General features: G+C 50.7%; 1 protein-coding gene and 1 long non-coding RNA gene across 2 annotated transcripts; one reads left to right on the top strand and one right to left on the bottom strand.

Moving 5' to 3' along the window:
• Positions 1 to 1741: 1741 nt before the first annotated feature.
• ADAMTSL4 (ADAMTS like 4) lies at positions 1742 to 12750 on the bottom strand. Its single transcript, XM_031967475.1, has 18 exons — positions 12617 to 12750; positions 10516 to 10611; positions 10035 to 10132; positions 9655 to 9712; positions 9113 to 9468; positions 8181 to 8898; positions 7700 to 7802; positions 6530 to 6666; positions 6096 to 6300; positions 5651 to 5823; positions 5083 to 5494; positions 4701 to 4830; positions 4151 to 4355; positions 3816 to 3992; positions 3348 to 3554; positions 3088 to 3267; positions 2690 to 2834; positions 1742 to 2591 (listed from the first exon to the last, which is right to left on the bottom strand). The coding sequence occupies exons 3-18, from the start codon at positions 10052 to 10054 to the stop codon at positions 2455 to 2457; spliced, it is 3363 nt and encodes a 1120-aa protein (XP_031823335.1). The 5' UTR covers positions 10055 to 10132; positions 10516 to 10611; positions 12617 to 12750; the 3' UTR covers positions 1742 to 2454.
• LOC116423426 lies at positions 4284 to 5087 on the top strand. Its single transcript, XR_004234039.1, has 3 exons — positions 4284 to 4381; positions 4580 to 4641; positions 4792 to 5087. It is a non-coding gene; the product is annotated as an uncharacterized LOC116423426 (long non-coding RNA).
• Positions 12751 to 22520: the final 9770 nt, after the last annotated feature.

Genomic DNA, 22520 nt, shown 5'->3' with positions numbered 1-22520 from the left:
ACTTATTACTTCCCATCCCTTCCCCAGGAAGTAGTGTAGTTGCTCAAGCAGGGGTTGCATTTCCCCTTCCAGCCAGGTCCGCGGTGGCTGCAGCGACCTCGGCGCTGGCCCAGGGGGACCCGAGACCCTGCCTGCATCTTGGCTCAAAAACCGATGCGCGCTTGGGGGGTGCATGTGCGTGCGTGCATGGGCAGGCGGGTACGGGGTGCGTGCGAACCTCGGCTCGCCCCGGCACACCCCAGGGCCGGCTTTTCTCCGGGGAGTCCGGCAGCCCCGGGAGAGCTCGGGAAAAGGCAAGGGCGAGCCCAGGGGAGCCCTAAGAGGGGCTGCGTTACTTCCCCCACTTATGATTGGTTCCCCGGTCTTAGGCTATACCCCAAACCTGCCCAGCAACAACCTCAGAAGGCACAGAAGGGGCGGCCCCCACAGAAGGGAAGTCAGCTGAGCCTGATACCCGGCCCGGCCCAGCCCAGCTCTTCCAGGAATCGGCAGGGAGGGGCCGCAAGCCCCTTTCACCCCGCCCTCCGGACTCGGACTCAGGAGCTTGGCAGGATTCTTGTCCCCCCTCCCCACTTATCCGAGGCTTTCGGCCGTACTTCCTCCCCCCTTTAAGAAATCTCTGTTGCGTACCCAGCACCACCTGTTAGTGACAGCCTCCATTGCTTGCTTCGTTTCCCCCCTCCTCAGGCTAGAACTTTTCATTTTAGCTCCTTCTGACTGCCCTCCGCAGGCACTTCCCGCGCAGAAACGGCCCGGGGGAGCGTCCGAGGGGCAGGCTGGCGCACTCCCTGGAAGCCAAGCCCCAGGCAACGTCTGCGGGAGTCGCCCACCCTGCCCCGCGCTGGGATGGACAGCTTATTTTCTAGAACGCGCGGGGGAGAGATTCCATCCCGGGTCCGGCCCCGCGGGAGGAGGGGGGGCATCGCCCCGCGCCCCATCGGCTTTTTTGATCCGCTCGGTCGTGGGTTTGCAGCACTCCCCGGGCTCCCGAGGGCCCCGACCTTTGGATTCGCTGGGGGGGAGGGGGGGCAGGATGTGTGCTAGGATCTAACGACTCCTCCTCCTCCCCCAACTATTTACCTTGAGAGCAGGAAGGGGGGGGAGGGCGGTGAGACAACTCGGAGGAATGTGCCTTTGGCAGGACATCCAGTACAGTCACTGGGCCGGGCTCCTCCCCCGCCCCTCCCCCAAGTCCCCTCTAGCCACATCACGCCCCTTCACCCAATCCCGTTTCAGGAAAAGTATGAAGGGCGTCGAGCCCGCAGCCCCGCTCTCAGCCGCCTGGGGGCTTGGTAGGTTTCGGGGAAATCACAAAGCCTGGCGGGCGGGGATTGGAGGGGAGCAGGGGGCCCACGCAGAGTGCGTGGGCCCGGGGACGAATACAGAGAAAGGAGAACCAAAAAGCGAAAGAGAACAGGCGTTTAAAAATGCCCCCAGGAACTGCCGCAAAGCCCCTCGGGCCAGGCCCGGGGTTTTCTGTGGGAGCCGGGGTCCCAGGAACCCCCGCTTCCAATGTCAGAAGTGGAAGGAACGGCGACCTCTAGTGGCCGAACACTAAACCTCGCGGAGCCCGAGGTCTCCGTCCCAGCCCGGGTCCCAAAAGCGAGCCTGGGCTCTGCCCGCCAGGTATTGCGGCCCACCCCGCCGGCCGCCTAGCCCGCAGCCCTCTCCCGGCAGCTGCTCCCTTCCCCGCCCTCCCTCCTGACCTCACTCTGGCTGGGAGCCCCGGATGACTGGGTTCCCACGAGGACAACGGGAAGCCTGTTTCTTATTTATCACAGTCGTCTTTAATAAAAAATAAATTAGTTCTGGGGTGGGACCCGTCCTAGGGTGGGGGCGGGGGCCGCGGGGGCCCCGGGGGCAGTGCATCCTGAGACACAGCGCACTCTTCCCTCTGGCGCGTCCCTCCAGGCTGGAGAAACTGGTCCCTTTCCTGGGCTGGCAGGGGTGGCGGTGATGGAGAGAACAATGAAAGGCACCGGTTCCCAGGAGGAAGGGGCGCGGGGTGAAGGGAGGGCTCTTGGCTGGGAGCGGAGTCGGTGAGGGGCCCAAGGTGGCACTCGGGGCACGGAAGACGGAGGGGGGGGGTCCCTCTGCGTTAGGGACCAGGGCCAGGGGTCACAGGGCCAGAATGACCTTTGTCGGGGCTTTGCTCGGCTGGAAGAGGTTCGGGGCGAGGGGGGGGCGGAAGGCACCTCGTATATCCCAGTCCTAACAGGAAGTCACCCATCCCAGCAGCGCCCGGGGCCGCAGACGGCATCAGGGCTTATATACACGCGGTCCCCCCAGGTACGGGACCCCACCTCGCACGTGCGCAGCCGCCGCCCCCAGGCCCCGCCCCGCACAAATATAGAGGTGCTGGTATTCCTCCGCGGGCCCCGAGGCGGGCCAAGGGCAGGAGGGACAGTCCGTGGGGCAGCTGGCGCCGGGCGGGGGGAGGCGGAAAGTCCCACCTCAGGCGGGCTCTGGGGGCGCCCTGTCCTGGGCGTGCGCGCAGGACCGGCAGCAGGTGGCTGTGTAGTACGGGTAGACGCAGAGGCGAGCCTGGACCACGAGGGGGCAGTGTGGGGAGTTGTCCTGGCAATGGTCATCTGGGGAACAGAGGGTCTGAGGGGTCACGGGCTGTCCGCGCTTTCCCCTTCTTCCTCGCTCCGCCCTCCCCCGGCCGGCCCCGCCCGTTCTGGCTTACCGGGGTGCTGAGTGCAGGGCTGGTTGTTGCACGGCCTTTTCCTGGAAGGCCGAAGGCTAAGAGGGCACCGGGAGCTGAGCGTCTGGTTGGCACTGAGACACTGCACCTCCCTCATCTGGACGCCCCCCAAACAAGTCCGCGAGCACTGCGGGAGGGACGTGGTGGAGGGAGAGAACGGTGAAGTCCCCTCCTCCCAGACAGACGGGGGTCCTGCAAAGGGAGTCCGCCCTCCCCCCTCGTGGTGAGGAAGAGTGAGGAGAAAGATACTGAATGAGAGAGGAATTCAACGGGACCCCCCCCCCCCCATGCCAAGAATGGAGGAGAGGTTTATTGCTTCTTCCCAAGAAAACAAGGGCCGGTGGAGAGCGTGGGGGGCAGGGCTGAGGGAGGCCACTCACCGTGCTCCAGGGGGTGGAGAACCAGCGGTCTTGGCAGCCCTCCCCCCGGCAAGGCTGCAGAGTCGGGGGTCTGGGCAGGTGGGTGCAATTGCCAGGAGAAGTGACGTTGAACTCGGTTCCCAGTTTAGTCACACAGATCACATCCCTGCGCTGTGTGCCAGAGCCACATTCTGCAGAACACTGGGACCCCAGAAACATGAGAGCGTGCCCTTACTTCTCCCCAGGGTCACCCCTGCCCGACCTGCGACTGCCCCACTCACCTCACCCCAAGGCCCCGTGTACCACTGCCAGGTTGGCTCACAGGGCCCCAAGCTGCAGGCCCGCATATCGGGGGGGCGGCTGCCTGCGGGGCAGCTTCTTCCTTTGTCCCCCAGCCCTTCCTCCTCTTCCCCAGTCCCTTGGGAGCCTCCGCTGCCCAAGCAGATCACAGAGCGCCTCTGGATTCCTGTCCCACACTCAGCCGAGCACTGTTGAGAAACAAGGCGAGATCCTGTAAAAGGGGCTGGGAGCAGAACCCTACAGAGTAAGGAAGTTAGTGAAGGAAGGGCCTGATTTTGCACAGGTTGAGGACTCTCTCATGGACTCAGGTTTAAAAAACTGCTGAGGAATCTTAGAGTCTGGAGGACGTGGATTTTGGAAAAGCTCAAAAAGGGCTGAGAATGTCTTGGCTTTTGAACAATTTGGGACATCAAGGAATTTTGGTGGATTCTCAGAATCAAGGCCCCTACCTTGGAGCTCCAGTCACTGTGGAACCAGGCGATGGTACAGGGCCCCATGTTACAGGCCTCTCTGCTGGGGGGTCTCGGAGGCCCAGAACTGCATTCCCGCTCACTCACTTCATCCCCATGGTTACCCACACATCTCACTTGCCGGCTCCGCTGGCCACGGCCGCATCGAACGGAGCACTAGCAAAGATGGGAAAAAATCTTCAAGGAGGAGAACTCTGATTCTCCAGGTTCGACTTCCCCCTCCGGCCTCCACTTCCCCTGGCTTCCCGCTACAGCCTGTCTGTTCCTGGTCCCTCATCTAGCTGTCTCTGTCGCTCACCTGTTTTCCAGCTCACCTGGCTCCAGGCAGAGCGCACTTCCCAGTGGCCACAGAGCCTCAGCTGGCAAGTCTGGGTGACGTTGGGCCGGGGGAGGTGACCGCAGCGCTCCAGGGGCACCGAGGAGCCGCCCCCCCCAAACTCCTGCCGACATCGGAGCTGGCGATGCTGGGTGCCTGGGCCACACGAGCGGCTACAAGAGGTCCATTCACCTGCCTCCCAGCTACGGATGTGGACGCGGGAACATGGGTAGGGGAGGAATGGCAGACACGGGGGAGGGGAGAGGGCAGAGTCAGACACAGGTAGAGCAGAAGACGCTCGGGGATGACAGAGACACGACTGTTACACGGTAGGAGACATGATAGCAATCTGCGGTCCTTTGGGGAGGTGGTGATGGGGAATTCGGGAAAAGACTCAGCTCCTGTTTCCTGTTCCCCCTCTATGTAGCACTGAGAGTCCGGACATCTTCCTTTCCTGCCTTGGAGACCGCTGGCCCATGAAGAGTCCAGGTGAGGTCAGAGGACATTGCAGCAGCACACCAGGGACTGTGTGGACCACCCATACTCACTAAGGGGGGCATGGAGGGCCATGGCATGGCTCTGGGGGGCTGGGGGGCCGGGCACCCAGGACACAGCTTTCTTCACCCACTTCCTCTCCAGAATCACGGGACACACAGCGGAAAACTGGGCGCCAGACACCTGGAGAAAGCACGAGGGGAGGGGGCCAGATGACCTTAGAAGGCTGGCTGAGGCAAGAGCAGTTTTGCTGGGATCCCGTGGAGTGGGTTTCAGGGGCGTAACAGGGTTTGGCTCAGAGAGTTTTTAAGAAAGCGAGTCAGAGGGAGCTGGGCGAAGACCAGGAGTGGGTTTCAGGGTCAGCAAAGCCGGGGAGGCGGTGCCAGGGCCGAGCAGTCAGGAGCCCAGGTCTGGATCACTGACCAGAGCGCTTACCTTTTCCACAGGATGCCGAGCACTCTGAATGTCCCATCCGTTTCCAGTATCCCGCCGAGGACGCCAGGGGAGGCCGGGGGTGAGGTGGGGCTGGCAGAGGGGGAATCCGCACCTGACGCTGCAGAGTTCCTGGGGTCCGAGCTAACCGGGGAGGGGCTGGGGGCTCCAGTTTTAGGCCCTCGAGGGGGAACTGAGTAGGCACATTATAATCTGGTCGCTCTACTGGCTGCCCTGAAACCTCTCCTCTCTGCCTCCTCCCCCATCTATTCCTTTCTTCTCCCCAAGGCTTCACCCCCTCACTGGACTGGTGTTGGGGAATAGGAGGTTCTTGGGTAGGATCTCCAAGGTTTGAAGAAGGTGAAGAGATGAGGTATTGGTAGGAGACACCAGGATTCTCCTCTTGAAAGATCATCTGGGGGAGTAAAAGAGAAGGTACCCGTTTCTAGGGGAGAGCGAGGGATTCGAACAATTCTGCTTCTGCTCCTCCCAACACAAAAAGACCCTTCTTTGTAGACTTTAACCCCATCGTGTCCCTCGCTATCATCTGCCTCCTTTACTACCTACTTACGTAGACATCCACGGGCTGTGTTGTGGGCCCTTTGGCTGTCAGACTCTCCCCTGTCCCTTCCTCCCGAGGGGGCCTATTATACTGGAAGACCGTACCCCCAGCAGTATAGGTCCCAGGGGGGTCGACAGCCCAGTTCCCATTGATGATGGACTTGCCCCCGGGACCACGAAGTGCTATAGGAGGGGAGAAAACAAAAGAAGGTCATTTTATTCCTCCCCAATTTCACTTCCCTTACTCATTTTAAGGTCAGTTTCCCCAAAATTATTTCCACTCTGACTCTCTGAGGTCAGATCACGCTTCTCTCTTTACCCCCCACCCACCCTGCCCGCCCCCATTGTTTCTTCAGTGATGTAGAAATGGATGTGTAATGGAGGAACAATGCAAAAATTTAGAGAAGTATGGCCATTGGGGGGGGGGGGGCGGGGAGCGGGTGAAGAACTCTCACCAAGGTAGTTGGAGCTGGGTCGAAGCTGAGCAATTTGTAACTGAGAGGCCCCAGCCGGGATTAGCAGGATCTTATGATAGCCCAGAAGGCCCCCTCGGTCTGTGAAGTTCCCCGAAACAAAGTGACAAGTGGAATTGTCTCCCCCGCAGACCCCACAACCATCCGGGCGTCTGCCAGAGCCAAGGATGCCATCACAGCCAGGGCTCTGAGAAGGGAAGGAGATACGTGGATGAGTCATGGGGGGGGAACCTCCCCAAACACACACCGGCCTAATACCACTGAGAACCCAATAGTCTTCTCCACAGGAGATATGGGACCTTATCTTTTGTAGCTCCTTCCGTTTCCCATGAAAATGAAACTTTTTCTCTTTGGGATTCTCATCTCCCCAGCTCTAACACCTCCCCTCCCCCAGCCCTTGGCTTTCAGCTCCTCACCAGGCACTGTCCAGCTACACAGATGTCCGGGGCTCCAGGCTGGCATGGAGTGCCGTCCTGGACTTTCTCCGTGTGACGGACGTAGAATCGGAAGCCACGAGGTCGGCAGTTCAGCTCACAGCGTTGAGAACCCTGGACTGCAGCGTAGGATGAAGGGAAATGTCATTTGGGGAGACACATCTGCTAGACTCATCGTGGGGTCAACAAGGGGTTTACATAAGGGAGCTAAGAATCTATGAAGGCTATACCTACATCGGTATGGATCAAAGAAATTAGCTACAAAGAAAGCAATTCTGAATTCTGGAGAATGAAAGTTGCCAAGGAATTAGGTCAGGGGGACCAGTGAGGGAGCTTTGGAGAGAGGCGGTCACCTGAGATTAATCAATGGTCATTTGAGGTCCTATCTGGAGCACTTGGCTTTACTTATGGTCAAATAAGCCTAGAAATGAATTTGGACTCTTTAGACACAGTCAAATAAAACACTGAGGGCGGCCGAGGACACTCAGGGTCTACAAAGCAAGCCCTGACCTGCGGAGACTCCCCTTGCCAAGCCCGGTCTCTCAGGTTACAGCTACTCCACCTCTGGACAGGGCTGACCTAGCCAGAGGGGACAGTGGAACCATTCAGTTGTAGGGGACTCCTTCCCTCAGCACGATTCCATCAGCAACTAGTCTCTGGCTTTTGGAAGAAGATTAGGCATCCTATAGACCTAGCTTCCCCTAAAATACCAACACACACACACACACACACACACACACACACACACACACACACACCCTCTCCCTCCCTCCCTCCCTCCCTCCTTCCCTCCTAGGTCCTGGCAGGGACCTCTGAAGCACAAAGAGCCATCTATATATACCCTACCTCCCTCCTGCCCCCACGCTTCCCCAGCCACTCAGGCTATGTAAACAGCCCAGACTGCCTGATGGGGAGGAAAAGGCGGAAATTGAGGAATTCAGGGAAAGGGTATCCCCTTTCCCCGTCCTGGAGGGAAGGGAACTCTCCCACATGGGCATATAGTCCCTCAGAGAGAATCTAAAGGAAAAGAAAAAAGGGATAACTGAGGCAGGAAATAATTAGGAAAATATGCATATGCTGAAGATTTTCAGGGGCAGAGAGGGACAAATGGGCAGCCTCCCCAATCCGGGGGTCCTGAGTTTCAGCGCTCACCCTCCGTGAAGGGCTCCCACTGGTAGAGTCGGCCCATAAATTCCTGAGGATCAAAGGCGGCACACTGCAGAGCCCGTGGATCTGGCTGGTCAGGGGGACACGGCTGAGATTGGGGAAACAAAGAATGGTCGGGGCTAAGGAAAAACAATGGGATGGTAGCAGGCAGGGCTTGGGATAGAAAGGGTGATTTGTGGGAGAAAAGAAGGAATCAGAAACTAGGAGAGCCTGCCCTTTGGTCTGCTGACGGGGATCCAGGAGAGAATAACCCGGGGAGAGGGCTGAGAAAACAGACATTTGAAGGAGGCGGCGAGGACTCCGGCACCCCCAATACCAGATTAGATAAATTGGGACCTCGGATACTAGTCACATCCCCCTGCCGCTTCCAAGACAATTTACCCCCCAATTACTGGAGTGCAGCTTCGATTTCTATGCAAACAACTTAGGAAGGCGTCTGGAGGCCTGGGATGGAGGAAGGACTCACCTTCTGGGTGCAGGCTCTCAGCTGCTCGCTCTCTCCAGGACAGTGCAGAGCAGAAGCACTTGGGGCAAAAAGGCTCCAGAGGGGGCCCGAGTTGGGGCTAGAGCTAAGTAAGGGCAGCCAGCTCTCTGAATGGTGAGGGGGAGTTTCCACAACCTGTTGAAGGGAATTTCTGGGTGCCCACTGCTCTCTTCTTCTTTGATGGCCTTGGCTGCGGCCCTGGCCCCGGGGAGCAGAGGAGGAAGGATGGGGAGATCTTCTCCATTCCGGTCCCGCTTGTTGGGAATGATGTGATCTCTGGGGGTGGACCTGATTAAAGGAACCGCCTGTTCTGGGGGATGAACTGGGGGGGGACTTTGTTTTGGAGTTGGTTGCCTTTGGGGGTGTCTGTGTCTCCAGAGACTTAGTGTTAGCGGGTGCATCTGTTCCAGGACTCTGGGTGCTGTAGAGGTCTTCTGGGGAGGGCAGTCCTGTAGAAGAGATCTGGGTTTGGGGGAGCTGAGTGTTGACAGGTTGTTCTGAATTGACAGTCAGAGCTTGGAAATCCTCTGTTTTAGAGTCTTGGAGGGGCTCTGGAAATAGAGCCTGAGAAGGCCCATCGCTGGGGAGTTCAGTTCTGGGTAGCCCGTGGGGGTTCCTCCGGTTCCGATGTAGGGGCAGAGCGAAGGGCACTCTCCCATAGCCAAACATTCCTGGCTTGATGGGATCTCGAACCCGTGACCTGGGAAGTGGGTATGGTTATGGAGTTACCGTTCTGCCTACTTCTCCCATCCCACTACAGCTTGGGAAGCCCCCCTCCAGTCCTCTCTTACAATCAGTCTCATTTCCAAGTTCTGCCTTCGGGTTTCCTCTTGCTCTCAGGCTCACCTATTCCACTCCATGTCTTATCTGCCGGCTGAGGAACACCCTCTCCAGTTCCACCCCATTTCCCTCACCTTCTTGAAGCTGAAATCTCTCGAGTCTCCTCTTGTCCTGCTTGGGGTGGGAGGCCTCCCAGAGGCCCACTCCTTCCCCTTGGCTCTGGTTTGTAGAGGGGAAGAGTCTCCCTAGGGATCTGGGGTCTGGCATTCCGGGACCGAGCAGGCAAAGGCTCCGGATGTCGAGGTGGCCTGGGTGGTAGAGGCAATCCAGTTTGGAGTAAAGATGGAGAGGACTGGCAGATTCGGCTCCGGCGTTGTATCCCAAGCCCACAGGGCTGGGAACAAAGGGCCCACGGACCCCAGGAACCCCAGACCCCCTCAGGGATTTTACTTTCCTCCAGATGTATTTGTCGCGAGGGGCGAGCAGATATCTATTTGGAGAAGAGACAGATCAATGAAGGGCTGGAGTTACATCTTTGGGAATGGAGGGGAAGACTGGGGCATCAAACAAGGAAGGAAAGAGCTACAGGGTCAGCAAAGGGCTCTAGGAATTACTGGGGAGACAGGATTCTAGAAAGGCTGTAGAGTGGGCAAAACTTCCCTACCCCGTCACTGACCTTCTGGTCTAGGCTGAGTTGAGGAAGGAGCAGGAGCAACACAAGAGGAGATCTTAGTCTGAGGAGCCAGAGACAGAGAAGGGAATCCAAGTCAGTGGCTAGAATTGAGGTCACAATTTTACAGGCTGTTCCAGAAGCCTTAGTGTAGTTTTTAGCTTTCTTGAAGCTTAAGCTTCGATAGCTATTAAAGCTTAAAACTGCGCTAAGACTTCTGGAACAGCCTATACGAAGCCTGGTCCCCTCTGATTGGTCTCAACGCTTCCCAGAAAACAGAACGGGTTACTTACCCATCCTTCCACCCTTTTGATCTTCCTGCTTTCTTCACCTGTATCTCTCAGGGATGGTTCCCACTACCCCTTCCCATTTTCTTTACCTCTTACCTGCCTGCCCATTTCTCCATTGTTCCCCTTAAATTTGCCCAGTCGTGTGAGTCTGAGTCTACTCAGAAATCTGGAGGAGTTAAGATTTGAAGAAAGACCTGAAAGGTGGGTAGGAATAAAAGTTACTCCCTGGACAATTGGAGGGGTTGTGTCCCCTCTATAAAAAACATTCAAGATTGAGGACAGATGTTAGGACATAACACGACCTAATGCTCGCTTCTCTTCTCTGTCCCTGTTTTCAGATCAGGACTAGTCTTTTTTCCCCTCAGCACTGCCAAGCAGGCAGAGGAGTTTACCCCCAAACCTTGGTTTTTTCAGTCGTCCCTTTTACTTCTTCTCAGTGCCACTCACCAAATCCCTCAATACCCCGATTAAGCTCCCGTTCCTAATCCCTGGTTTCTGGTATTTCTCTCCCAACTCAACTACTAAGCTTGGTCTATCAGGTCTCCTCTTGCTTCCAGCCCCCCTTCTACACACCCACCTCAGGAGGTACCAAGAGAAGGCACGGGCCGTGGGGCTTCTCTCCTCTCAGGGGGTCTCCCACTCTCATTTCCTTTGCTTCAGTTTTCCCTTTGGCCTAGAGATCCAAAGATAAAGTCTTTTTCTTGCTTCTAGTTCAAACTGTAAATCAACTAAACTGGCTGAAGGTTTAAGCAGCAGTAGCAGATTTCTCCAGCTGGATGGCAATGCAAGAGGAGTCTCTGTCTAGACTCAGCCACTCAACTCATCAGTTCTGTCCCACTGGGATGTGCTAGGTGCAGCCCTGAGAAATCCTGAGGTGCAAGGAACCTCTGGCTCCCCTTTTTGGAAAGTAAAGAAATCCTACCTAAAATCTAGCCTCGATCCCCTTTAGCCCAACAAGAGCTTTAACTCTGAGCGCTGGTGACGTCTAAGGTCTGCTTCTCCTCTCTCTCTTGCTCCCTACCTCCCTCCTTTGCCTCTGAGCCTCGGGCCCCCACCCGTTCTTGGTTCTGCTTTCCAGGAAAAAAAAATTGTTTCTGTTGGAGCTAAGACGCACCCGGGAGAGGAGTCCAAGGGACCAAAACGGAGATGGGCCAACCATGGGGTTAGGGAAAGAATGAAAGGGAACGATTTTGGATGGAGGTACACAAAAAGGGTCTGTGCTCATCCCAACTGTTCCTCCCTGACATTACCCGTTGACTTGAAAATGTGGGGGAGGGAAATGACCGGTTAGACCAGAATTGGCTGGGGTCATCTCTGCCTGGGGCCTGGCAGCCCCTTCCTCCTTTCCCCAGGGGTTGGGCTGGCCCTGCTGAGGTCAGCAACAACGCCTATGGGGCAGGGGGCCATGCTGGGGTTCCAGGCAGGGTGGATGAGAGAGGGTTTCCTACGTCCATGTAAATGTCCACTGTTCTGCTTCTCAGCCCTTCCCTCCCTTGGGAAAGGGATAAACGCCCTTACCTTGAGGGTGAGAAGAGATGAGAACCCAACTGCTTTCCAACTGGAGGAGAAATGGCCTGCTTCCGATTTCTCTATCTCTCCCCCAGATCTCTTTGTGTCTATTTCCCTGCCACCTCAGGTCTATGCTTATGACTCCCCAGGTCTCTATTTAGTACACATAATCCCATTCCTAGCTTGATTTGGCTCTGGCTGTTCCCAAGAGAAGTGGGGGCCAAGGGGTGGGGGTGACGTGAGCTCCTGGGGCTTGGGCCAGGCCTGGCTCCCTCTCTGGAAAAGTCCCCGGCCCCACCCTCCCCAACACAGCTGGGCAGGGGGCCGATACCCCCCCACCCTCTTGCTGGGAGAGACAGAGACAGATATAGAGGCGGTCTGTACTCCTGTCAAACTGGCAGTTCCCCCAGCCCTGGCCACTCCAGTCACTTGGTACCGATTGGCCCAATCTGGGGATTAGCAGAGGTCACAAAAGATTTCCCCGATTGCAGAGTGGACACTGCAAGTTGACCATCCCAGCCTGACCTGAGCTGTTTATGGCCACACCCCCTCCCCAGGCTAGTGGAGATCAAAGAGCAAATCAGCAACAGGAGAAGAATAACCTTTTCACCCTTGTGTTTCCTCCTAGGACTTTTGGGAGATGTTGGGATGGAAAATGTGCTGGTGGGGGTGATGGGGGGGCGGGGAATGTGTGCATTTTAATGTCCACTTTTCGTGACCGGCCTTCCCCTTCGCTCCCGTTTCCCTGCCCGAGGGAGTCCGAGCCATTGTCCAGGATGCCCCCGGTGCCCCCTCGCCTCAGGGGTCGGGGCCGAAATCAAACAGTCAGTCACCTGCATTCCTCACCCCCCCGCCCAGCTTCTCGGAGCCGGAGCCGGACCTGGAACGAGGCTAAGCCAGAGTTTGGGGCAGCAGAACTGGCCCCGACCTCGGGGAGGATGGAAAAGGGCGCTGCGCGTGTATCACGGAGGAGACGCGGGGGGGGGGGGAGTGGGATCCCGCCGCGGGGGGGAGGAGTTGGTTCTCCCTGCCCGGAGGGGGGGGGGTCCCCCGAAAGGGTTCGAGGAGGAGCGCGGATCCTCTGGAGCCGGGCTCGGGGGCGGAGCGCGCTGGGAAAGCGATCTAACGGGATCCCCGGGGAGCCGGCTTGGGGCAGAGTGGGGTCTTACCTGCGTGCGGCTCCGCGGCCCCCTCACTCTCCGGCTCCCCGTCCCGCAGAGCTCCGCTCCACTGCTCCCCGACCGCTCCGGCTCGGCCCCTGAGCCGGGCTCGCGGTCACTGGCGCCTCCAGCCCGGGCTCCGCCCCTCGCCCCGCCCTCCGCCTGTCCCTCCCGCGTGGGGTCCCGCCCCGTCAGCTTCTTGCTCCGCAGCCCCGGCCGGCCCCGGCTGGGGCAGCCCCTCCGCCCAGGGGCCCAGGGGCCCGGGGGTCCGGACCCTGAGCCGGAGCGCGCCGGCCCGGAGGGAGCGTGGGCGGGAAGCCCCTGCGGACGGGCCCGAAAAGGGCGATGCTCTCAGGCGCCTCCCGCTGTCTGGGGGGTGGGACCCGTCCCAACTTCCTTTCTGAGCAGGGACGGGGACGGGTCTGGGTCTCCGCCTCTCCTTGGGGGCCGCGGCCCCCTGCCCAGGCTGGCGTCCCCCATTCTTTGTCCAGGAGCAGCCCCGGGAGGCGGCGGGGGGTACGCCTGGGCAGCGCAGCTGCCGCACCTGGGCTGGGGCCTGGGGCCCTCGTGTGGCTCCCGACCGCGTGTGCGTGGGCAGGAGGGAGCGAGGCCCACGTGAGGCTCGGGGAGGATGCTGTGCTGGCTGTCTGGTCTGTTTTCCTTCAGGACTGTAACCTCGGAAGGTCGGGACCCTCTGTTCTCTCCTCCCCTCCCCTCCCTTCCTGCGCCTCCCCGCTCACTCTCACCAGCACCTTTTCCCTTCCCTTTCTCCTCTCCCGCCTACTTTCCTCTTCTTCCCTCTCCTGTCCCCTTTCCCTTCCTCCCTTTCGCCGCCCCATTCCATTCCTCTCAGATACCTCCTCTTTTTTTTTTTAAACAATAACTTTTTATTTATGCAGAGATTGCTTTCAGCATTTACCCTTGCAAAACCTTGTATTCCAGATTTTTTCCTTTCCCCGCACCCTCCCGTAGGCAGCGAGCAATCCAATGTTAAACATGTGCAGTTCTTGTGGACACATTTCCACAATTATGCTGCACAGGAAAAATCGGATCATAAAGGAAAAAAATATGAGAAAGAAAAACAAAAAGCAAGCAAACAAAAAAGGTGAAAATACTATATTGTAATCCACATTCAGTCCCCATAGGATACAGATGGCTCTCTCCACACATTATTGAAATTGGCCTGAATCACCTGCTGTTGAAAATCACCTGGCCACGTCTATCAAAAGCCTCTTCTATACTTTGTATCTCCCACTCCATTGCCTAGCACAAAGCTCAGGATTTTCTGTAAATGAGGGAGTTTGAATCTATGGCCTTTCAGTTCTCTTCTACTTCTAAATCTGTGATTCCATAATTCTTAAAACCCAGTATCTGTATGAAGATACTTTGCAGAAATGCTTTGAAACCAGAAAAACCATATGAGAATATATCAATTATTGCATTTAAATGTTTCACATAAACTGTATATTTTGTATCTATAATGGGAGATCACTGTTCTAGCGTCCATTTTGTGTTACAGTCTTGCTAAACTGAACTACTTCTAAAACTTGGCTACATTTATGCCCTGTACAAGACCATTTCATTCACCTGAAATGTTTTCTTCCATTGATACCCATTAAAATTTTACCTCATTTTTGGGGGATGGGGAGACTAGGAATGGATGTGCACTGGCCACACATTGACTTTATTTCATTGCTCATGAGTATGGAAGCCTGGACCTGGACTCCTTCACCTTCCTAAGGCAGCATGGTGGCGTCCTGATTCCAGGGGCCCGGCCCATAAGGCATAATATTGAGTGTGTCTACTCAGTCAATTTGAGCCTTTTTGCAGCAGCTCAGAACTTTGGAGCTCAAGCAATCCCCGGTCTCAGCCAACTGAACTGGATGGTTCAGGAGATAAAGTGCTGGGCCTAAAACCTGAGTTCGAATGTGACCTGGGATGTTGGTTGTGTGACTGAGCAAGTCTTTGTCTCAGTTTCCTTAAATGTAAAATGGGTTCAATAATAGCACCGAGGGGCCGCTAGGTGGCGCAGTGGATAGAGGACCAGCCCTGAAGTTCAAATTTGGTCCCTGAGGTCCTGATTTCAGATTTGGTCTCAGACACTTAGCACTTTCTAGGTGTGTGACCCTGGGCAAGTCACTTAACTCCCATAGCCTCAGGGGGAAAAAAAGATGCTGATCTAAAATCTCTTCTAGTATAGATGAGGGAGAAAAAGATATGTGCTAAATTGACTTTATGTTAATCTAAATAAGTGTTGATAGAACAGTTTAATATGTATATGTACAAATGGGACTTAACTTTGATTTTCAGAAAGTTCAGCTTATTGATCAAAAAGCATTTAAGTACCCACTGTGTGCTAGGCTCTGAGAACGGTTGCTCAGTTGTGTCTGACTCGTGGTGACTTTATTCTGGGATTTTCTTGGCAATAAACTGACAATAAACATTTCTTTCTCCAGCTCATTTGACAGATGAAGAAACTGAGGCATACAGGGATAAGTGACATGCTCAGAGTAACATAGCCAGTGTCTGCGACCATATTTCAACTCTTTCTGTCTCCAGGTTCAGCTCTTGACCCACTGTGCCATCTGTCTAGTTCTGAGGGTACAAAGACAAAAATTCCTGTTCTTATAGAACTTACCTTATTATCAGGGGAATGATGTGTACACACTCAATAAAGTACCTACTATGTTCCAGACACCGTGCTAAGCATTTGGGATGCAAAAGGAGGCAAAAGAAGGCTTTACCCCTCCAAGAGCTTAGGAGATGACCCTAGTAACTGAGGACATGAGGACTGAGCTGAGCTTTGAAAGAAACAAGGGATTCTAAGGGGGAAGCATCTCAAACATGAGGGAACATTATGTGCAGAAAGATGGAAGCAGCAGATGGAATGTCCTGCGTGAGGATCGGCAGTTAAGAAGGAATGACAAGGCCTGAGGTGTGTTTTTAGAATGTCACTTTGGAAGGCGGGTGGGAGATTGATTAGGGGAGGAAGCTATTTCGAGAATTAAGGGGAGAGGAAAGGAGGGCCTGAATCAGGGTGGTAGATGGGAATGGTGAAAAGGAGATGGAGGGGAGAAATGTGGTTGAAGCCCAAGAGACACAATTTGACAAATGACTGGATGTGCGACGGGAAGGAAACTGAGGAAGTTACGAAGCAGGGTGACCCGGAAGACAGACCAGACACAGGCAGGCAATAGATTCTGTTGAGTTTGGGAGACTTACATGGCTATGCAGGATGGGAGCTCAGTCTAGGACTAGCCTGATGGAGGGAGGAACAGAAGATTGCCAAGGAAGATTGCTCAGTCCTGTCCACACACACACAAAAGAGTCTCCCTTGGAATAGAGCCAACAGGTCTGGACTCTCCCTTAGAACAGAGCCTGCCCGAAGACCTTCAAAGAGGTGAAGTCCACTCCTCTCAAGACCTTCCACTTTCAGATAGCTCTAACTAATAGAAAGTCATAGGAGTAACTATTCTTGAAGTCAGGCCTAAATTACCTCTCTGGAAACTTCTGCTCACTGTTGAGAAGCCTACCTCCTAGAATCCAATAGAATAAATCTAGATGGTGCAGCTGACAGAGGTCCAGCTCTGGAGTCAGGGGGATTTGAGTTCAAATTCTAGTTTAGACACTCACTAGTATGTGACTCTAGGCAAGTCACCCAACCCTGATTCATACACACATACATACAAAATTTAATTCTTCCTTTACATGCTTGAAAACAAGTAACATGACTGTACCCCTTTTCTGCCCAGTCTTTTCTATAGCCTAAACCTCCCCAGGTTTTTCATACAGTCCTCAAATGTCATAGATTCCAGGCCCTCCCTCTACCAACCTACTTACTTTCTTCTGGCTACACTCCAGCTTATCAATATCCTGGTTCACATTGTTCCTATAAATGAGCATAATTCTGAGCATAATGTCTGATGCGGCAGAATACAATGACTGAATATTACCTCCCTATTCCTGGACTATTCCTTAATAAATATATTTTTAAATATATTCCCATATCACATTTGCTTTTTGGGCTGCCATACTACACTGTTAACCCATATTGAGCTTGCAGTTCACTAAAACCCCCAGATAATTTTCAGAACTGCTGTCCATTCATACCTCCTCCATCTTATATTTTTGTACCTGAGTTCATAGCTTACAAAGCTATTGAATTTCAACATATTAGACTCAGTCCAATTCATTTTTGGATCCCAACTGTCATCTTAGGTCTCCATTATTCCCAGCTTGTATCATTAGCAAATTTAATGAGCATCTATATATCTCTTTATCCAAGTCATTAATAAAAATGTTAAACAGTATGGGTCTAAGTACAGATGACTAGATTGTTCTCCACTGGAAAACTCCTATGTTGACATTGAACCACTAACAACTACTCTTTGAGTCCAGCCATCTAACTAGTTCTGAGTCACCTGATTGTATTGTTGTCTAATCTAGTCATTCTTGATCACAAAAAACACACTGCTGTTATTGTTATTGATGTTATTATGCCTTTTGAGAACCGATACTTGACTTTTCAATCACCCAGAGATGGCAGATTTAGAAAATCCCTAATAATGTGACAAGATCTGGCTTAGGAAGTTTTGTTGTTGATGTTCTATAATGTAGTACATTAAATAAGATGATTGTACATGAACCTGTAAGTCTATTATGTACAACTTGCTATTCATTTAAAATATATAACAAAATCATCATGTACATTTCTTCCCCTTTTTTTCCTTCTTATTCCATCTTTCCTTGTTTTCTATAAGGAAAAATATTGCAAGCATCCAGAAAAAACAGTTCACATATTACAGTCAAAGTCAGGATGACACACTAACTACTTCTTTTTATTTTTATTTATTTATTTTAATGCACATTGTTTAATGAATCATATTGGAAGAAAAAAATCAGAACAAAAGGGAAAAAACATGGAAGAAAAAAATAACAGAAAAAAAAAAGAAGTGAACATAGCATGTGTTGATTTATATTCAGTCTCCTTAGTTCTTTTTCTGGATGCAGATGGCATTTTCTGTCCAAAGTCTATTGGGACTGCTTTGATCACTGAACCACTGAGAAGAACCAAATCTTTCATAGTTTGATCATCACACATTCTTGCGGTAATTGTGTACAATGTATTCCTGGTTCTGCTTGTTTTGCTCAGCATCAGTTTGTGTAAATCTTTTTTTTTTTTTTTTTTTAATAATAGTCCTACCCATGAGCAATTAATATTTTTACAGTTGTTTAGATCTGACTTTGTGTGAGAAGTGTTTTGTAATTGTGTTCATATAGTACTTGGGTTTGTCTTGACAGGTACATACCCAGATATTTATTTTGTCCATGGTTATTTTAAATGGAATTTCTCTTTCTATCTCTTGTTGATGGACTTTGTCAGTAATAAATGGAAATGCTGATAATGTATGTGGGTTTATTTTATTTCCTGCAGCTTAGCTAAAGCTGTTAATTATTTCCAGTAGATTTTTGGATGATTTTCTAGGATTGTCGTTGATGTTCGGTTGCTTTTTTTCCAGTTACGTCTGACTCTTTGTACTCCATTTGGGATTTTCTTGGCAGAGACACTGGAGTGCTTTTTCATTTACTTCTCCAGCTCATTTGAGAGATGAGGAAACTGAGGCAACCAGCGTGAAGTGACTTGGGCAGTGTCCTAGAGCTAATAAGAGTCTGAGGTCAGATTTGAATTCAGGAAACCTTCTTGACTTTATGCACCATGGCGCCATCTAGCTGCCCATGGAAGCTAGAAGGTTGTGGAGTATATAATAATGCATTGATAGTTGGGGCTCTAGGTTGAGATCTGACCATTGACTGTATTATTAAAACTGAAACTCAGTCAGAGAGGTGCAGATCTTATGAGGAAATATTAATAGTACAAGACTTAAGCAGGTGAACTAGAGATATATACCTCAAACATATTACTAGAGTAAGATAGTCTACAGAGTAAATATGAATTAAAGATGATTAGTATCTTTTATTTTTTGGTTATTATTCAGCCATGTCCAATTTTTCATGATGTCATTTGGGGTTTTCTTAGCAAAGATGCTGAATGGTTGGTTTGCCATTTCCTTCTTTCAGTTCATTTGACAAATAAGGAAACTGAGACAAAGTAAGTGACTTGACTAGGGTCACACAGGTACTAAATATCTGACATCAGATTTTAACCAAGGAAGAGGAGTCTAACTGACCCTAAGCTCAGGGTTCTGTCTACTATGCCCATTATTTTTAGCTATCTTATTTTTAGGAGGGCATAACTATTTTTTATCTTCTTTAAATTTAAGAAGTGAGATTTCTTCTTATGGGGTCATGTATAAATTGTCTTGTTTTTCTAATTTATATTTCCCCATTTTCTTCATAAGAATGGCATGCGATGAGTTTTGCTAAAATCTTAATAAATTCTATACATATCATTCTTTTCATCCCCTAGTTTAGCATTCATGTCAAAAAAAGGAATGGAGTTATGCATGACTTTGATGAATTTGTCAATTACTGTTTCTATTTCTAGATGTTTGACAGCCTTCCTTGAATGATTTGTTCTGCAATTTTCTCAGAAGACAAAGTCAAGGTGTCTTGCTCATGGTTTACATACTTCATGGTTTACATACTTTGTTCTTTTCTCTTTTTTGCAATCAAGACAAAGTTTACCTTTCTCCCATTTTGTGGCACCTCTCCCATTTTCTGTGGTCTTTCAGCTTTAATTAGCCCCAACTCAGGAAGTCCAGCATACATCAGGACAGGGCAGTTAGGTGCTTTCTTACAATCTTCTTAGTTATCTTGGGTAACAACTCCCTGTCAGCCATTTTTGTCCTGCCATTTTCAGTTCAAAGGTCAAACTCCTTTAAAGAGAAGTAAAAATTAATTAAGCAGCTCCTTTTTTCTCCCCTATGGTGGGTTATCATTGTCTTATCTTCTCCAAACAAAGGTGCTGTGCCTTCTTTGATCTTCCTTTTCCTCCCAATAAAGTTTTTGAAAACAAAAAGACCCCTCCCCCTTTGATGGCTTTATTCTCCCTTGACAGCCTGAGCTCATTCTGAGCTTTAACATTTCTGACATTACTTTTTTTTTGGCAGTGGGGGTGGGGGAGAGGAAGAGGCAATGGGGGGTTAAGTGACTTGTCCATGTCCCCCATGTACCCCATGTCTGAGATTGTATTTGACTTCAGTTCCTCCTGATTCCAGGACCTATGTTCTATCACTACTCCATTTAGCTGTCCCTCCTCATATTATTTTACAGAATTTTTACAGCATCTTTGCTAAGAAAACCCCAAATGACATCATGAGAAATTGGACATGGCTGAATATATTTACATTTATCTTCTATTTCCTTGCCTTACAGGTGTTTTCTGTACATTTCTCTCTTTTTTTAAAAGTTAAATCGGTGGTGGGTTCCTTTTGCATCCATATTGTTCTTTCGGAAAAATCCCATTTCTTTTCCTCCTTGAGCATCTCCTGTTTCTCCCGAATTTACCTTTCCTGAAGCATTTTAGTCCATTTAGTTCTACTTATCTATCTTTCTTCCGAATCCTTTGAAAACCATTTTTCCCAAAATCTATGGAGCATCTAAGACTGTGCCCAGATTTCCTCTGCTCTCCCACAAATACCTAGCATGGTGCTTCCATTCCTTCCACTTCCTTCCAAGGTTCCCATCATTTCAGAACTAGGAGTCATCTGCATTGAGATGATAATTGAACCTATGAAATAATTGAACTCATTAATTAGTAAGAAGTATACTTCTGGCATTAGACTAGGGAAGTCAGTTGTTATTTGTGTGTTACAGTGGGTAAAAGACCATTTTAACAAAAAATTCTGGGGTTCAATGCTTCTGATCATACACCTGTGTATACAGGTGTGGCTCTAGAAACAAATGTGCAGCTATTTTTACAAGAGAACTCTGACGTTTACCTTTCTGGTTCTCAGAGAATTAGGGTTTGCTCAAATCCTTTATTCCAGAAGAACCACCCCATTCCTGATTGATCCACAGCCAGACTGGTCTCCGATGCTATTGTTTTCCTGGAGTCCGAGGCTCTGCAGCATTGTTTAGTCCTATTTCCTTGAAGCATTTATTTTGGCCGCCCTGCCTGTGGTGACCCTACCCTTGTGGTTCTCCAAATGTGTCCTTCAGGTCAGGGGTTGTATATTATTCATCTTTGAATCTCCCACAGAACTCAGCACAGTGCCCGGATTAGTAAATATTTGTCAAATGAATGAATGAATGACTATCATTGTTATAGTACCACTAGACTGGCTACATTCCAGGACTTTGTTGTTGATCCTATCCTGCCATTATCTTGTCTTCTAAGTGATGGACGATTGGCTAGGTTGACTGTGATATCTGTCAAAGTTTAGGGCTTCCCATCATCACTTTATAGACCTAATTTACTTGAAAACCTCTCCCCCATGCACGTAGGCTTCTTAATTTGTTTTTCTACATTTTAATTTGTCATTACCTGGCAGCTGATCCATCGATACTTTCGGCTCTCTATTGCCTTATGTCGGGTTTTTCTGGTACTCGTGTCAGATTTTTAGCCTTTGGGCTTATGGCTAGCCCACAATACTGAAACCACCACATTAAGTGTTTTTTAATCTTCTTGTGTGTGTACTTTGGAAACACTCATCAGCATAACATGCCCCTTCATGACTGTTTTGAGATAATGGTCCTACACAATCGTGTTAGAAGAATTTCCAGATAACTGGAAGAGATCTATTCTTCTAGGTCAATAGTGTTCTTAAGCATAGTTGTGAAATAGAGGTTGAATGAATTGTACTTTACTCAACTGCACTACTTAACTCCTTTGGTGATGGAGGATGAATAAGCTACCATTTATTCTGTTGCAGTCTATACCATTGCAATTTTAGGATTTTGGTCTGCATATTTGTAGGAATAGCCATGTAGTGCAGTGGATAGAGCATTTATTGAACCTGGAGTCAGGAACTGCAATCTGGCCTTGGATAAATTTGGCCTTTCAAGCTGTATAACTCCAGGCAAGGCACTGACCTTGTTTTCTTCATTTATAAAATGGGGAAAAAGAATAGCTCTTATCTCAGAGCGTTCAAATGAGAAAAAAATTGTAAAACACCAAGGTATAGTTCTCAGCACACAGTAAGCACTCTACAAATGTTAGCTACTATTTGTGTTAGTAGACCCTAGATCTACTAATAGAGAAATACAGTAGAGAGGTACTGTCTGGACTCCACAAGGAAGGGTTTTCACAAGTAGACAATCAGAGTGATAAAGGGGTTTGTAAGATGGACGGAAACATAATTCTAATGACTCTACAGTATTTGGGGAAGCTGACTCCTACTTTTCAGCTTCCAGCCCTTCATGCCCTTGATCCTTTTCTTAGTGAGATTTCTTAATCTTGAAGTCAGGGAGAGATGGCAATCAGGGAGGGCTTTTGTGATGGTGAAATAGAGCCTATTTTATCGTTCATGGTCCTTTGCCGTTAACCCTGGCTAACTTCTACCACTTGTCTCTGCCAATTGTACAATCACAGTAATGGAGTATGGGCCACCCCTGTAGAAAACCATAGGATTTGGGGCAGCTGGATGGCACCTGAAATCAGGAGGACCTGAATTCATATCAAAGCTGTGTGACCCTAGACAAATCACTTAACCCCAGTTGCTTCACAGATGCACAAAAGACATAGGACTCCAGCCTTAAAGGAATCATAAATTCAAAAGAAAACTCAAAGGTTATGTAGTCCAACTTGTATCTAATCAAGATTCTCTTCTACTTCATCATGTACAATCCTTCCCCCCCCCCCCATTTATATATAACGGAAATGTTTATTTTATTTGAAGTAGCTTAAGTTTTTATTGTTGTTGAGTCATTTCAATTGTGTCTGACTCTTTGTGACCCTATTTGAGGTTTTCTTGGCAAAGATACCGGGGTGTTTTGTCCTTTCCTTCATTTT

This window comes from Sarcophilus harrisii, chromosome 4 (genome assembly GCF_902635505.1).
Source record: "Sarcophilus harrisii chromosome 4, mSarHar1.11, whole genome shotgun sequence".
NCBI classification, from domain to species: Eukaryota; Metazoa; Chordata; class Mammalia; order Dasyuromorphia; family Dasyuridae; genus Sarcophilus; species Sarcophilus harrisii.
Note: the sequence above shows the minus strand (reverse complement) of the source record. Positions and strands in the feature narration are given on the sequence as shown.